The 18319-nt window shown below is 40.7% G+C and overlaps 1 protein-coding gene across 1 annotated transcript; it reads left to right on the top strand.

Annotated features, from left to right (window-relative positions):
* The first annotated feature begins 1333 nt into the window (after positions 1-1333).
* LOC137889567 (transketolase-like) lies at positions 1334-16678 on the top strand. Its single transcript, XM_068733482.1, has 14 exons — positions 1334-1664; positions 3648-3765; positions 4283-4396; positions 5474-5571; positions 8641-8832; positions 9397-9515; positions 10640-10836; positions 11024-11188; positions 12160-12316; positions 13003-13133; positions 13318-13401; positions 13527-13620; positions 13739-13861; positions 15894-16678. Exons 1-14 carry the CDS (start codon positions 1558-1560, stop codon positions 16079-16081), a joined length of 1887 nt encoding a protein of 628 aa, XP_068589583.1. The 5' UTR covers positions 1334-1557; the 3' UTR covers positions 16082-16678.
* Positions 16679-18319: the final 1641 nt, after the last annotated feature.

The following is an 18319-nucleotide window of genomic DNA, read 5'->3' as shown; positions in this document are numbered from 1 at the left end:
TTGAAGCAGACAATATTGTGAATCAAAATTGTCACATTTTCTGAAGACGGTTCTTAATTTGCCAGTTTCGAGCATTAATTTCATAGAAAATCTAATTTCATTTGTACAGATGGTTTCCTCTAAAGTGTGTCATTCAGTAGAGGAGAATGATGCACTTTCTCTTTTTGACCACCAGATGTCACTATGTGCTCACTGTGTATTGGTTGTACTCGACAGTAGGTGGTTGTGTCTCTGTCAACATTAAATTGTAATCAGTTGGTATCAGGCCCACACAAGGGTGTATTTAATCCGAGAACGTGATCTGTAAGGCTTTCTGGGTTTAAGTTACAAAACAAATGTCTCTCCTCTGAAGGGAAATATTGTCTAATTAGATTATCAAGGATGTCATTGTTTTCTTTTACCCTCCCCAGGTCCCCTGCTGCACAAATGTGGTCAGTCTCAGCCAGGGCAGGAGTCCCCTGAAAATCCAAGAGAAAAGGTTAATCCTCTAAAATTAACTTTTTATGACTTTGTCAAACCAAAAAAACACTCCACCTGGAAATCACAAATCTGTGACTAGCTGAGTCAGTCCTTACCTGAATGTAAGTGCAGGTTGCAGATGTAGCTGTGCACTGTAGGTAATCAGGTCAGCCTCCGTGGGAAACGTCACTAAGGTAAGAATACTGTCATTTGTGATCCTTCCTTTTGCATGTCACCCTTCCCTGCTCTCGGCATTTGTGTCTTCACAAGACAGGCACACTTAATTGTTTAAAGAGAGAACAGCTTATATTACACTCGACTGTATCTGAGATGTTTGCCTAACCTTTGCACTTCAAACTTTGTCATGTCAATCACACCAGAATGCATTTAAATTGGACCATAGACCAGACCTCCCACAGCTCAAACCAAACATCCAAACATACAGTATCGTTCTGTACGATGCTTAGAAACCATATGGATTATAAGTAGAGGTGGTGTCTTGGTGACATTTGTGCAGATTATGACCATTTACGGTTCCACACCCATACTGTCACATGGTGCAGCAACATACTGTGGTTTTATAATATTGTACAATTCTGGCTGTTTATAATAAATTCATCTAGAAATGGCCACAACACTGCACAAAGGTGTTTGTCTTTGTCTTTGTGTCTTTTTAATTTAACTCCTGAATTGTCTGTTTGTTGTAACCTCCCTCACAAAAAACGTCATTAGATACATTATGGAGGTTGAACCTGCGCAGTGTGGCTGTCTATGCGTGCCAGCGTGCATGTGGCCTTGGTCTCAGCCCAAAGCCCTCCTACCATTTGCTTATTGGTGCTCATGCGTGACAGTTTGCAGTAACTGTCGTCTCCGTTTAGCCTTAGATTAGCCATATTCATAGGCTTTGCTTGCAAACACGCCCCCTCCCTCCTCTCTGCCTGTCAGGTTCAACACCACTGCCTCTTTTTAACCCCTGCCATCGTCTGCTACACACTTATCGTCCTTATTCTCGGGACAGCAGACCGTGGACTTTTAACTCTTCACTTAATTTTACCCGCTCGTGTGTGCGTGTGTGCTCTTCTTCGGTTCATCGACCAGATGGAGGACTACCATAAACCCGACCAGCAGACTGTGCTGGCGCTCAGGAACATCGCCACCAGGCTCCGGATCAACTCCATCAAGGCGACAACTGCAGCGGGCAGCGGGTAAGAGGGGGAATACGGAGAGATTAAACCGAGCCTGAGATGTATAATAGTATGACACAACAAAGCAAAGCAAAGCAAAACAAAACAAGGTTGCTAAATGACTTATGCACTTGTCTCTTATAAAGTGGAAACGCAGGCTGGAATTTACACAACACAAAGCATGTTTCCCACTGACTGTTCGCAGCAGAGTGCGTGCAGGAGGATAGGCAGTATAAAGCATCATGCAGAATATCGTAATGTTAACGTCCCGTGTTCCGAAATTAAGGGACTTGACATTGAATTCTCCTTATTCATATTTTTCTTTGAGCGTAAAACAGTTCTGTGCCAACATGCGTTATGCGTAATTTACGCACTTTGGTAGGTGTCAGAGAGTTGATTACTTATTAAATTAAATAGTTTGGCACAAACTCCCCTTCAAATGATAAAATATTTCTAATAATGTGTCGGATTTGGAGGCTCGGCATAAATTGCTGCAGGTGCACCAGTGTTGCGTTCGCCGGTATAACTCTTCGCGTACTCTGTATTCGGTTGTATAACAGAGACGATCAGAGATACGATCGGTGAGTGCATGATCGCGTGCATTCAGCCCGTGGGTCGACGTGGTGTGAGGAGGCAGCGGAATGGGACCTGGGGACGCACGGACGCGCTCCTGCAGCTCTGCCACTCCTGCGTGCGTGCGTGCGCCGGTGCAGCCTCTCACACAAATGTCATGTAGCTATGATAAAACGGGACAAATACGTCCGGTGAGAAATTTCAAAATAACATCCGAATTCACAAACGGACTGCAACGTTATTGGAGTGATAGAAAATAAAAGATTCAAATTAAAATAGATTATAGGATTACGTGAAACTGTAACTTCTGCGTACCGTTTCAACTTTCAAAGCTGACCTTCTATTATACAGAATGTAACGATTATCAGGGGGGTTATTAGACAGCCCTGTTTTGACTCTACAATATGTTACTGTGTATCGCCTTCTGTTTTGCTTCCCTTGGCGTTATGATAAATTGTTTCATTTTCTCTAGTGTTTGATTATTGATGACTGAAATCTAGGTAGGCTACTTTTCTTTAAGTCAATTTTGCACATGCTGTGAGTGAAGGGCTCTATGAACAAGAAATTCCAGTTTGATCACTGAAACACGCACATGGTAAAATGTAGCCTATTGTATCCCGTATTTTATTAATTCCATTCTTTTATCCAGCCAGTTTTCATGTTGCAACCATAGATCTAGCATTTGCCACCTCTCACCCTCTCATATAGCATCCTTCATCCCACATAAAGTCAATCTTATTCTTCATCTCCTTCTGGTTTTTGCTTTTGCCCATTTTTTTTATTATTTTATCACGTTTTCCATTTCAGGAGAGTAGGGAAAAGGCCTTCATGGAGGAGGTCTGAGTGAGGTATTATTGGCATGTGATTTGAAAATAAAGAGAATAACAACATTTAAGACCTCTTAAATGTTGTTATTCTCTTTATTTTCAAAGTTTAACACAAAAAAGTGTTTTTTGTGTTAAACTGTCTTGACTTTAACAGTTTGGGACTACACATTGAATTAAGCCTTTGTACTAAAGTGTATGTATGTATGTATGTATGTGTGTGCATGCATGAGAGAGAGAAAAAGAGATATCCTCCAAATGCATTTACACTTGTGTGTGTTTGAGAGCAAGAGATACTGCATATATACTTACTGACTGTCCCTGATAAAGTCAGTCTCGCTAGCATACTGTATGTCTTGCATAACTCTCTGACTACAGTTGGTCTGGCATGGCTTAACTCACTAGGTCCAATTTGACAAAGAGTCCAACTCCACTTCTGATTGCCACTTTGTTTCTGCCTTTGTTTCTCCTTTCTCCTGTGCATCTGTGTGTGGACAGTGTGCTCTGAACATGCTTATAGATTTCATCAGCGCAATCAGGAGGCACATCAATTTTTTAATTTCATTGCTGTGTGTCTAATTTCTCTCTCACCATCCTTTTGTTGCAGTCATCCCACATCATGTTGCAGCGTGGCAGAGATTATGTCCGTGCTGTTCTTTCATACCATGAAGTACCGACCTGAAGATCCCCGTAACCCCAACAACGACCGCTTCATCCTCTCCAAGGTAAAACACACTCACAACCACCCATAAATAGCTAGATGGGTGGCAGGTGTTCCTCTGATGCATGCACAAAAACAACACACACACACACACACAGGACATCTCAATTATTTGCAAATCTTTAGGTGACGCATATTGAGAAAATATCCATTCATTTCTAAGTTCACATGCATATTTCTTTGTATAGTGTTTGATGTCTATAAGGTGCCAGAGGCAAATTCCAGACTTTACTTTGCCAAATGTCACTTCTAATTTGACGTGCATACACACTTCAAAATTAAATTTGATTCTTTGTTCTCTCGCATTTTATTTAGCAGGGAACTCTTGGGAGTCAGGTGTACAGGAAAGGTACCTGAGGAGGAAAAATTTAAATTATAGAAGCAAAAAACGGGATCTTATAGCTCGCTAACATTGATGAGAGTTTTATAATCTCTGATAGCAGCTCCAGCACCAGCAAATCTGGTAAACAGTATGTGATCTTACACTCTTAACCATTGCACTTTCACCTCTGCCTCCTCAGGGTCATGCAGCCCCTGCGCTGTACGCCGTGTGGGCGGAGACGGGCTACCTAAAGGAGAATGAGCTCCTCAACCTCCGTAAGGTGGACTCCATCCTGGAGGGACATCCCGTGCCGGTGAGGTGACTTGCAAGAAGTTTTGTGTCTGAAAGCAATTCACTCCAACATGCCAGCACATGTGCATTAGGAATACATTAAAAGCCTTACACTACCATTCTGTGTGTTCATTTTGGGTCCACTGGTATTTTGACAGTAAATAGATGTTGATGTGCAAGCCAATATGTAAGACACGACTATACCAGTAAATAAACATTGAGGAAATGTCCATAGCTCCTCAACCACGTCAGAATCTTTCTGATTTGACTTTAGAACGGTTTTGTAAGCTTTTTCATGATGTATTTTACTAACTCAAAGATCATATTGCAAACATGTTGTGCAAGTTTGACTTTGCTTTCTACCTCTTCCTGCATGTAGCCATCTGTCAAACTCTGCTTGCTTATTTGGGCTGTGGGCAAACCTTTTGACCACATCTAAGAATCTTAAAATATTGATATGACATGACCTTGGAAAATATATTTTTCCTGTTGGAGATGGTTTGGACTTTTGAACAGTGGTTCCCAAGCTGGGGATTGAGACCATCCAAGGGGGTTGCAAGATAAATAGGATTGTGAAAAATACTAATAAATATCTTCATGCAACACAAAAATTAGGTTTCAGTTTTCTAGCCTTTCTGTAATCTTTGTCTTTTCCCTTTAAAATACTGGATCTTTTCAAGCTGAAAAGTTTGTGAATTACTACTTTAGAACATAACATGTAGACATTCCGTTCATAGAGACATAAACACGTTTACACAGATAACAGACAAACTGTATGCACGAAGGGACCTGGTGACAAAGATGTTCTTGTGTGACAGAGATGGTCTGTCCCCGGCTCCTTTCTCTTTTGCTGCAGACATTAATAAGACACTGTTCACATAATCCCATATACAGACACACTGCTAGTCACAGACTTATAGCAACATTACTTTTTTATTGTATGTTAAGATATTCTATATAATCCATCCACTGTACTTCATGCTTTCTATGTTTGCAATCTTGAGCTCTTCTGCGATCTGAAGAGTGAGGTGTGTGTGTGTGTGTGTGTGTGTGTGTGTGTGTGTGTGTGTGTGTGTGTGTGTGTGTGTGTGTTTAACAGAAGCAGCAGTTTGTGGATGTGGCCACTGGATCTCTGGGTCAGGGGCTGGGAGCTGCCTGTGGAATGGCCTACACTGGAAAATACTTTGACAAGGCCAGGTAACATGCACAAAAAACGCACGCACACAAATTGTGGTTTAGAGACCCTCCCGAAATGCAAAAGACATTCATGAAGGAGCACAGCAGCCTAGCTTGCATCTCCACATATTGAGGTAGACAGTATGAAATAATGCATGATGCATAATGTACACTGCAGTGAGCGGTGTTGACATGTGACATTTCAGCCTATAAATTTGGATCAAACCTTACCTGACAGGCGTGGTCTGGGTTGACATTTAGGCAGTCAGAGAGCCAGGAGATCTGACCTCTGATCAGTTTAACTTCACATCCGGATGAGTGAGGGTATGTGCTTAGTGATCCAAAATCAGAAAGAACTCTTGGGATAGATCAAGTGCTAAATTAATCAATGATGGGGATTCATTTGTCTCTTCATAAAGGTGAAATTCAAATTCATAAATTAGAGATTAATTTTTTTGTTTAAAAACAGTGCACACTTCTGTAGCTGCTTCTTTTATATTTAAGGTTGACGGTTTCAAGCATATTCATGTCACAATAGATTAACAGACCTGAAATGCACGGTGGTCATCTACCACTCAGCTGAATGTTAGCAGCATTGCAGATGAGTCCTTGTGTGTCTCCTTTGTTCTCTGTGATCTAGAAAGAGCCACATGGTCTCCAGTCCAACAATAGAGAGAGCGAAATGGGAATGCATGCCATCCATATTTTTGTAGAAAATGATGATACCAAAGTATCAGAGCTGAACACAGGAACATGGTTTGACAAATTTAATTGTGGACAGAACAAAGGGAGACAGCAATTTACATTTTTTTGGCTATTTCTTACACATAACAGACGCAGTGAAACAGGCGGTCAGGGAATGCCGTATTTGCAGTCTGTGTTGGCAGCCCTTGATATCTCTCACTCTGCATTCTGTGTGCACTCGATTGTTTCTGCTCTAATAATCACACATGCAAGAGCACAGCTCCTCCCTCATCTCTATGCCTCACCCTTTACTCTCGTTCTCGCACCAAAAAAGTGTAATTTCCTATCCCCATGCTTCGGTTGCATCTCTGTATGCGCGGTAGATTATATTCTGATTGTACATGTGATTGTGAGCACTGTGTGTGGTTGAGCGTGTGCACAAGGGCGTATGCTTTTCTCTTGCGATGCTCAGAGCAGCTTGTCAAACTAATTTGCTGCAACATAGTGGCTCAGCACTCGCTTGAGAGGGCTGCATCACTGGTTTCAGAACACAACCTGAGACAAAAACTGCTGAATGGCATCTATATCAACCCCTCCTAGAGGCGCATACACACAACCTATGCTGCACGATCAATGGGAGTGGAGCAGCAGGAATATGTTACACTTCATTTTGTGTTCTGGACTGTATCAGGAAATTAATCAACAACCAAACTGCCGCTCAGCTTCTCTGAAGGTGTGGTTTATTAAAAATCAATACATGAATGAACCTGTCAAATACAATTATCAACAGGGAGTGAATAATTGACACTTCTCACTACTTCATGCTTATGTGACTCTGGTTCAATACTCTGATCCAATAACCTCATATTTACAACTGCAAACTCATGCAGGGTTCCTCCTCATGCTCATTCATGCATCGCCCCAAAACCCAGAAGAGAACTCATCACTGAGTGTATTGGCTGGAAGTTTCATTTTCGTTGGTTTTGTGTTGGCAGGGTTTAATGGAGTGGGTGGCACAAAATGTGAGGTAGGTGTGTGGGTGGACAGGTTTGGGGTGTTGTCAAGGAGGGGTATCACCTTGTCTTGATCTGTTAGTCTCACCTTGCAAAGACAGGATGAAAGAGAAGCACACGCTCCTCACACCTACTCAGGGATTATTTTACTCCTACAGTTGAAGCACTGATCAACCTGCTGTAGTTGTACTGGATGCCCTTCAGATTGTGTTCTTGATACCAGATTGGTTTCATTTTTGGCACAATGTGTTGCAGATTATCACAATTATTTTTACCGCTGGTACTTAAAATTTTTAAAACCTCAGAATTGAAAAATAATGAAGACTAAGACGACTTTATAGTCTACGTGACTGGGATGACTCGAATATTAGATTGTTATCATACACATGTGCATACTGTATACATGGAAAAATTAAATACAACAAATACCTAAAGGGGGACTCTTCTATACTTGAATAAAATGATGTGACACAGAAGAGATTTCAGTAGAAACCCTGAAAATGTCTCCTAAATATGGTAAGGTGATCTGAAGGTGCTAAAGATGAACAAATTACTGAGACTATTACTGTATAATTAATTTAATACACATTCGGAGAGGAGCCTTACCTTCCTGATGCAGCTGTTTCTTTAGACCAATAAAATGTTAAAAAAATATCTAATAGGTGAGTTACCTTGATTTAAATATCTGCTCCTATTGTACATCCTACCTTAACAGCTGCTAGTACTAAACTGAAATAAATGATTGTTTCAAGCTGAGTTGCTTAAATGATCAGCCATATTAACTAAATGTTCTATATTTTAGAGACCTTGAATGATGAACACAAGCTGGCACTTTTACAAGATTTGGTTCAATGCATCTGTATATATTACTACGGATAGTTTCAGCAGACACATTTCAGAAACCGACCATTAGAGATCAGTTTAACTGATTATTCATTTTTCATCTCTACCATTTTTCTCTCCCTCTCACCATCTCCACGTCTGTGGAATTCCTCCCTTCTTTTTCTTCTTTTCTTCCTCTCTTTTTTTTCTGTGCCGTTTGTATTCTCGGGGTTGGAATGCATAGTGTAATGCGGCGTGTCTCAGCCCATCTTCCAGCTTTAATGAGAATGTGTCTATTTGACTGGAAAGCTGTCAGGAGTCGTTACACCGCCGGAGCAACTAGAGAGGATCATCAGAGCTCAGCGAGGGGGGAGTGGAGTGTGTGTGTGTGTTTAGGTGTGAGGGTCAGCTGTCACATGCCCTACAGGAGGAATCAGAAGATAGGAGGATGTGCCAAGAAGGAAAATGTAGCTGATACGGAAAATGACAGCTCTCTACTATTTATTCATCTCTTTCTTCTGGTCTGTCTTTATAAGCTCTGAATATAATTAAAATCTCTCTCTGGTCGTAGCTATCGGGTGTTCTGCCTGCTTGGTGATGGAGAGATGTCCGAGGGCTCGGTGTGGGAGGCCATGGCCTTCGCCTCTTACTACCAGCTAGACAACCTGGTGGCCATTTTGGACATCAACCGTCTGGGTCAGAGCGACCCGGCTCCACTTCAGCACCATGTGGAGAAGTACCAGCGACGCTGTGAGGCTTTTGGGTGAGCAACAGGAGTCAGAGGGGGAAGCTGGGTTGGTGGGTGGATGTGAAGTATGTGTACATCTGAATGCTGAAATGATTAGACAATTACTTAAGGAATAAACCCAAAGAAAATTATTCAGCTTTGATAATCAATTAATTGTTTTTCATTTAATGAGGAAAGAAATGCCCAATATTCACAGACTCTGTCTTATAAATTGTAAGAATTTGTGTACTAGATACAGTCTAACTTTGAGACCCAAAATCTGATCCTCAGGACTAAGCTATGTTTGAATAAGTTAACAAAGATGCTATGAGATGCTACTTTAATCTGGCTTACTTCATGTCATCCCTCCATCCAGCACTTGCAGAGCACTGGTATGAGCTAAAATGCAAAAATATTGCCACGATGTAAAGTGCTGCAGAGCCATCATAAGTAGGGTGAAATGTGGTGATGATTTTAGGGGATCCTACAGGAATTCCAGTAGGATTTTTCCATTAATTAAACAATACCCAGAGTTGTTTTCATTCATAGAAATGCACCTGTAGGATTGCATTTAAAGTTTGATCTCTTCTGTTTTACCAGATGGCATGCAATCATTGTGGATGGCCACAGTGTGGAGGAGCTGTGTAAGGTGCTGAGTCAACCCCGCCACCAGCCACTTGCCATCATCGCCAAGACTATCAAGGGCAAAGGCATCCCAGGTACAATAATCAGGCACACATGCAGTGATCCACAGTACGAGTATTTAAAGTAAGGTTACATGTTACATGTTTTGTTTCTTTTTTGATTTAAGAAAAACTCAATTATTCCTTAATGGATGTGAGCTGTTGAGTGTGTGTCATAGATCAAAATGACCTACTTTCTTTTTTTAAGTACCGTCATTATTTTGTTTTGTTTGAATGTAGATGTTTCTTACGTAATCGTACATAACAGATTTTAAGCAAAGGAATTCAAAACTAACATAACAAGCACAGTTTTTCATAACCATGACACTGGGTGGTTATTCCTGCTCCAAAAACCTGTTTCTAAATGATGACTTGGTAAAACGGTGGTAGCTCACTGGAAATAATATTTCTGTCAGAAGTTTTCTTAACTGTCCTGGGGACCCGCCGCCAGTGCAAAGGGGCCCTAACTCGCTGTAATCCAGGCAGTGCTTTAGTGCTTTAGCTGCTGCAGCACAGTAATCCTTCAGAATGTGTAGGATACACTCGCAGCAACAGCCCTTTATGCTTGTGTTGTGATAATGGTAAGGGGCAGTGTGTGTGACCATGTGTGTTAGTGAGAAAGAGAGAGGAGAAGAAAAAAAAACAGTTGTTATAACAGCAACGTGTGTGTGTCTAAGAGAGGAGTATGTCTTTGTGTTCATAAGATTTAGTGGCCTCTTGATTCTAACCTGTGGATCTTTGAAGTAGCCTGTTGGGACCCACTGAAGTGGATGATTGTTATGAGTGTGACTGCTGGCCATGGTTTATTTCATGCACATGCATAAATGTGGAGGAGATAAGTATGCAGGATATGAGGAGGAATTTGGTTTATAGAGTACATGTACTTGTGTATGTATATTTTTTTTCAGGTGCATTTTTATCTAAACTTCATTAATACCAAAAGCACATACAAGTCATCTCTGAAGGTCCAATGAGTAAACCCCTAATCTTCCCAGGATTAATGTGAAAATTTGACTGCATACTGTATATGCAGCAACTTTGACCACATAAGCAGTCAACTTTTTTTATTACCTCCACTCTGTAATACATTGTACTACTGCTACAACAGTAATAGTTGCATTTGTTTGCTCTAACCTTTGTTGTGTTTGTGTGTTTTTCAGCGGCTGAGGATAAGATGGGCTGGCATGGTAAACCCTTGCCAAAAGACATGGCCGACAGCGTGATCAAGGAGATGCAGAGCCGCGTCGTCAGCTGCAGTAAGCGCCCGTATCCTGCTCCGCCCACTGAGGATGCCTCACCTGTCAGCCTCCATAACGTCCGCATGCCGAGTGCACCCAGCTACAAACCTGGAGACAAGGTGTGACAAGTGGTGACAGACGAGCTCAGATGTCTTGAATAACCTTAAAATCTCATCATTCAGGTTTTTAATTGTTCGTCGTATTGGCCTAAACAAATAAATGTGTCTTAACTTTTCAGATAGTACACAACATAGCTTCAGCCAAGCTTGTGTATCTTATACTGACTAGTTGTCTCTGTGTTACCAGATTGCAACAAGGAAGGCCTACGGCATGGCTCTGGCCAAGCTGGGCCGTTACAACGACCATGTGGTGGCTCTGGATGGAGACACCAAGAACTCCACCTTCTCCGAGCTCTTTAAGAACGAACACCCCAACCGCTACGTGGAGTGCTACATCGCAGAACAGAACATGGTGAGAAAGAGACAATAGCGCTCCAATTAGATGGCTGGAGAGGTAAATCATTCAGGGTATTCAAACCTCCATTCAATAAATAAAATAAGGGCATTTGGTTCTTACATTTTGGCACTATATGAAATACCAGGTTTATTTTATTTTATAAGTATTAACATAAATACATTGTTTATACTGACACATCACCACTTGAGAGGTATTAATATAAACAACTTCTAGTTTTATTAAGATCAGAATCATTATGAATCCTTGTAGGCTCCTCCCACACAATGTTGTCTGTTGGCTTTTCAGAGCCTTTTAATAACAGTAAGTTCTTACTGTGAACTAATAAATTATTTACTAATCCTCCTTGACATCTTAAAGAGTTGGATTGTTGTACCTCATGAATGAGTAAATCATTTTTGCATTTACTGAATTTACATGAAAACATGTCAAATTAAATGTGTTTTTTATGAAGAGGCTACAGCCTAGCAGCTCTGTAGGACTGTACTTGGAGCTACAGGTTAACATCAGCATGCAAAGTTGTTGCTAAGCAGGTTTAATGTTTAACATGTCCTCTATTTTAGTTTAGTATGTTAGCATGCAAACATTTGCTAATTACAACTAAACAATTAGTGCAGCTGAGGCTGATGGGGATGTGATTAGCAACACTTGTGGTATAAAGACCAATTGGCCAAGTTGAAACGCTCTGGTCTCACAATAAAGTCACTTAATACTACAAGTGTTGCTGGAGTTGTGACCTCTTCAGACTTTTTAACATTTCCATGCACATTGAAAGAAGGTGAAGCTGAGACATTTTAATAAGAAACAAAGTAAAACATCATGGTCAGCTAGACGAAAACTCAGGGGATCAACAAAGTCAGCAGCATTTATCTTCTCAGACCACGAATATCAGTACAACATTTTGTGCCAACTTCTGCCTTTTTCCCCTCCTCCTTTCCCCTCTTTACTATCTCTCTCTTTTCCTGCAGGTGAGCGTTGCAATGGGTTGTGCAGTGAGAGACCGTAACGTGGTGTTTGCCAGCACTTTTGCTACGTTCTTCACCCGGGCCTACGATCAGCTCCGCATGGCCGGCATCTCTGAGAGCAACATCAACCTCTGCGGCTCCCACTGTGGCGTCTCTATTGGTCAGTTCCTGTCTCTCTTTTCCCCAACCATGACCTGAAATAACTGACCATTGACCTTTCTGCAGTTAATTTTTAAGTCCTTTTACTTCTTCTTTTTCCCCAACAACATTGTATCATAGTTATACAGTTAATTTATGGTAACACTAGGTGGAATTTGTAGGTTTAGGAGGATTATATAATAGCATGGAGATAAGAGATGGAAGACAAACATGATATTATGATAACTGACAAACAGATTTTTTAAATATAAGAATATAAGAATTAAATATATTTAATTCTTTATTTTATCAAATGTTGTTGTTGCTTTAATTTCACTACAACGTGCGTTGAACCGACCCTCAGTATGTCTCGATTTAAATTTTCCTGACCCTAAACCTTTTTTCCCCACACTTCTCACCTCCCCTGTTATTCTGTCTTCCATCTTCCTCTCCTGTTGTCAGCACTCTTCCTCCTCCCCCTCTCACTGTCACTGTGTCATGGAGGTGATGACAGAGCAGCCTGATTCTCTTTCACCTCTTCCTCCTCCTCCTCCCCTTACTCCTTCACCTCTCCAGGTACATTGCATGCGCACCTTTCCAGACTGAATGCATGCCAGTCCACCAGAATTTATTTTCCAGTCTCCGTTAAACATGAGTCTTGTTGTACCTTACTTGTCTCTTTGATGCTGAGATGTGTGTATAATTTAGGTGAGGACGGGCCCTCTCAGATGGGTCTGGAGGACCTGGCCATGTTTAGGGCCATTCCCACGGCAACCATCTTTTACCCAAGTGATGGTGTCTCCACTGAGAAAGCTGTGGAGCTCGCCGCCAACACAAAGGTACCCATAGTCACCCATTATAAGAAATGAAAAAGATATAAAAATGGACATCCTGAATAGAAAATTTCTAAAGGTTTAGAGGAGAATGAGAGCTTCATCATATCGACATGTATGGGATCCAATCGTTCACAGATCTTGTGTTGAATAATACAGACCCATGTAGATGATTTGTGGTTCATTTCAGGGTTTGTGTTTCATCCGAACGAGCCGCCCAGAGAACTCCATCATCTACAACTGCAATGAGGACTTCCATGTTGGTCAGGCTAAGGTTTGTAGCAGCGTTTTATATATTAGTCAAACTCTTTTATGCTCTTTTGTTTTTTTTTATACCTCATTATCACAAACGTATCTGACTAGAGTCCACAAACAAATGTGTCTTCACTTCCCACTTAGGTTGTGTATAAAACCAATGACGACCATGTTACTGTGATCGGAGCAGGAGTGACCCTCCATGAGGCTCTAGCGGCTGCTGAACAGCTGAAGAAAGGTATAAAGAAAGACCTAACCAAAGAAACCAATCCATGTCAGCATAACAGCATACAATCTTCATATGAGCCATCAGTTGGACTGATGTGCATCCTCCACCTTCCTCTCTCCTCCCTCAGAAAGAATTAACATCCGTGTGATTGACCCATTCACCATCAAACCCCTGGACTCCAAGACCATCATCGACAACGCCAAGGCCACCAGAGGACGCATCATCACAGTGGAGGACCACTACTATGAAGGTGAGGGGTTCTGAATGACCGTCCAAAAACAAAACAAATGTGGAAAAATGGCTGAATTGTTTTCTTTAGATATTCTTAACGTGATCAAACAAGGTGCATTTCAGCAACATCCATCCTCTGACCTGTAGCCCTCGTCACATGTCCGTCTCCGATCTATCCAGCCTCTTTCCACCAATAGATCAAATTAAACATTTAAAAATTAAAACTTCAAATTAATTTTAAACCTGATTTGAGAACTACTGGGAAGCCATATTGGTGAGAATTAAAACAAATGTCCTGCAGTATATTCCTGAAATTATGTTTTTATATCTGTTTGATTAATATTGTACCATTGATGGATAAACTATCATAAAATGCAAGAAATGCATGGTCACAAAGTAATCTCAATTCCCCAAAAGTAAAATTTCTGGTCACAGGACGTTACAACATAATGTCACGTAAACGACGTTGTGTAATACATTATACGTTTAAAGATTAAAGATTAAACAATCCCTTATTAGTCCCGCAGTGGGGAAACTTGTTCTCTGCATTTGACCAATCCCTAGTATACAGGGAGCAGTGGGCTGCGCCCGGGAAGCAATTAGGGGTTCAGTGTCTTCAGTGTCTACTGCATTCATCTACTGAACAGTCACATCTTGGTGGATCCCATGGTATGAACAGGAGAGCTTTAACTAGCAGTCATAAGGATTGTTATGCAGCTGCTTGTATGTTTGTGCTCATGAATAAAAATGCCTGGAGCAACAAAGGACAAACTGCAGAGTGATAGGGAAAGTGTGAGGAAGCTGGAGTCTGAGCAAGGGAAGAGAGAGAGGAGCAGCATGAGGAAGAGGAGAGAGGTATAGGGATTCAGAACGTGGCAGAGAATTGGGGTAAAAGTTGTGGGTTTCATGAGCGAGATGGAAGATACAGAAAAGGTGAAATGGATAAAAACAATGGGGGTGGGGCGAAGGAGGAGGAGCTGGGAGAGCTTGTCAGGGTTTCTTAATTTCAGCTCCGACCTTCGGGCTCACGCTGACCTACATACAGTACCAGCATGACAAAAACCAGTGTCCAGAATTAGCTTTCTCTCTCTCTCTCTCTCTCTCTCTCCTGTTTTGTTTTTCTGTTGTTCTACATGTAGCTGCTTTCTCTGCTCGTCGACAATACGTATTTGCCATGATGATAGAGCCCAAAAAAAAGGAAGATGACACTGTTGTTTGGTCACACACCCACACACACACACACACACACACACACACACACACACACACACACACACACACACACACACACACCTTTATTCACATTCATTAGTTCATTACATGCAAGTGAAAATGTCAAAGGTGTGCAGGTCACACATGTCCATATGTAACGTGTGTGTTATACAGACAGACAGTAGAAACCAAGTAGCATCCAGGGAACAGAGGGATGTGGTGAACAGATGGGTAAATGGCATTTGTCCCGTGTCATTTTTTCTGTCTGGCTCACACACTGGTTGCCAGCAATTACATCAACCAACGGATGGGAAACATATAGTACTAAAGGCCATGTAAGAACATGTAATAATTACTCTCTTTTTGTCATTTCTCAGCTTTCATGTTCACTCAGTCAGAAATGTTTGAATGACAGTTTGGAGTGAGAAGTAAAAAAGGAATGTGAGAGAGAGAGAGAGAGAGAGAGAGAGAGAGAGAGAGAGAGAGAGAGAGAGAGAGAGAGAGAGAGAGAGAGAGAGAGAGAGAGAGAGAGAGAGAGAGAGAGAGAGAGAGAGAGAGAGAGAGAGAGAGAGAGAGAGAGAGAGAGAAGATGGAGGGGAGGATAGTCTTAAGGGGTGAAAGTGAGGAGTGAGAAAGTGGAGGGAGGGCGTTGGCCGTCCTGTCAGTCCACATCACATCGCTGCAGAGCTCAATCGCCCGTGAAGGTGCAAGAGATTTAGTCAAACAAATGAAAGACTTGAAGTGAGAAATTGTCGGAACAATTTTTTTTAGTTTGTGTGATTTGAGTGAACTGACCCTTTAATCGATAGTCCTGACTGCTGTATATTCTGATTCCTCAGGTGGTCTAGGCGAGGCAGTGTGCTCTGCAGTAGTGAACGAGACTGGCTTCACTGTTCACCGCCTGGCAGTTTCCCAGGTGCCCCGCAGCGGCAAGCCCCAAGAGCTGCTCCGAATCTTTGGCATCGACCGTGATGCCATCACTCAAGCGGTCCGTAAGGTGCTCACCAGCTCCGCCAATGCCAAGTAAGAACGTTGCAGCAGCGGCAACAAATATGGCAAAGGACTCTGTGGTTAACTGGTGATCACCATGGAGACAACAAACAAGTAACCCAACACAAAAGGAGGGAAAGCACTTCTGGCCCACTCACGCTCTCCTCCTCATAAAACAATCTAAAGCATTCGTTTTGAAAATTAAAAAAAACGATAATCCAGCTTTTCTCTTTAACTGTCATTGATGTGGTTTTGCCCCAGATTCTTGCCCCATTAGTTTGTGTAAACGCACCCCTTCCCTTCACAAACTCACATCCACACCTCCGCCCTCTAACCCCTTCCTACCTCCCAAAGAAAGTTCTGGTACTGCTGTAGTGTTTCAGTAAAAGCAGTGAACGTGGTTTGGAGTGAAAGTGAAGTCTTTTTATATTTTCTGTGGATCCCCTCTCACTTCATTGGCCCAGCGTTTCGTACGTCTGCACCCAGTTTGACTCTTTAAATCCCACCCCACTCGATCCAGTAGGGTGTGGAGAAACTCTGGTATGGTCTGTTTAAGCACTGACTGTTTGTAACCTTTTTATCCCTGACTTGGATGGGACTGCTTCACACCAATAAAGGGAAGGTTTCTTCACAATATCTGTGTCCGAGGTCTTTCTTGTAGGTTGTAGTTGCATGATACACAGGTCAATTTTTACAGTGAAAGAAAATTGTACAAAACTTGCTTTCTTTATTTTTGCACAAGAGCAAAGCATGTGTTGCTGTGGACAGGGCCAGCAGCAAAACATATTTAGCTCTATGAAATAAAGGCCCAGATAAAATCAGTATCTGATTAAGTGTATGCAAGATTTAGAATATTTTCACGGTTTTATAAATGAACCAAAAGTGTAACTTGTTTGCACCACAAAAACAGTATAGATAACTTTCACTTTCAAATTTAAATATAGCCTACACTTGAACACTGTACACACATATTTAGTAGTCAGTTCGCATTTTTATGATATTTTATGGTATTTTTATGACTATACAGTGACATTCTATGCATTTTTTAGACATTAAATACAATAATCTTTTTATGTTATTTATTGACATACTATGACTTTTTATCATATTTCGTGGCATACTGTACAATTACTTGTTATTGAAATTCATAACATACTAAACTGACTTTTAATTACATTATTGTGACATACTATACAAGGATTTTTTGTTAAATTTCCATGACATACTATATGACTTTTTTCAACATTCTATATTATGACTATTTGACATACTATACTTACTTTTTAAAACTTTTCTCAACATACAATACTACTTCATGACTCTTTTTGACATGCTATACTATGAATTTTGTTGACATGCTGTACAATGACTTCTGTTGACAGCTATACTTTTTATGACAATTTTTTACTTTTTTCAATATATTACATTTTGACTTTTTTCAACCTACTATACTTTTTTGTGACTTTTTGTTACATACTATACTATGACTTTTTTGTGACTTTTTGTTACATACTATACTATGACTTTTCTTTTGTTGTCTTTGACATATTATATTAAGACTTTTTTCAACCTACTATACTTTTTTGTGACTTTTTTGTGACTTTCAAAATACTACTCTTTAACTTTTGTGTCTTTTATACATATAGTATACCTTTTTGCATTATTGACTTTTTTGTGTCTTTTTATGACTTTTCTTGAGATATTATACTACGACTTTATGACTTTCTACGACATACTATACATTGACATTTTATGAAGTTTCTCCACATATTATACTATGACTGTTTTCTAACTTTTTTTGATATACAACACAATGACTTCTCTAATGACTTTTTTGAGAAATACTATACTATGACTTTTTCACGACTATTTTTGACATACTGAACTGTTACATATATTACTTTTTTGGACATACTGTAAAAGGAAGAATTTTTTATTTTTTATTTCAAAAGTTGCATTAAGTACTCCCTCCCTTATGTCCTGCCGAAACATCTAGTTTCAACCAGGTATGAGATATCTGTCCACCAATGAAGATGTATGAAGACTCATGGCTTTGAGAGATGGCATCCCCAAGTCATTTTAAAGCATAATGATAACACCTGTCTAGACAGGATTGTCAAAAAGTCAATTTTCCTGATTACTCTAGATCTTCCACCATTTTTAGACCTGGCAAACTCCTAAATAAAATAATTGCTTTAAACTAAGAAGTATTTGTCTTTTGAATATGATGCAGGTTTCCCATTCAGGAGCAGAAATGCTGAAGTCTAACCATCTC

The sequence above is a fragment of the Cebidichthys violaceus genome, unplaced genomic scaffold (assembly GCF_023349555.1).
Source record: "Cebidichthys violaceus isolate CVI_PGR_0920_01 unplaced genomic scaffold, fCebVio1.0.p SCAF_6, whole genome shotgun sequence".
Taxonomy (NCBI): domain Eukaryota; kingdom Metazoa; phylum Chordata; class Actinopteri; order Perciformes; family Stichaeidae; genus Cebidichthys; species Cebidichthys violaceus.
The sequence above is the reverse complement of the archived record's forward strand: the minus strand, read 5'-3'. Positions and strand labels throughout refer to the sequence as shown.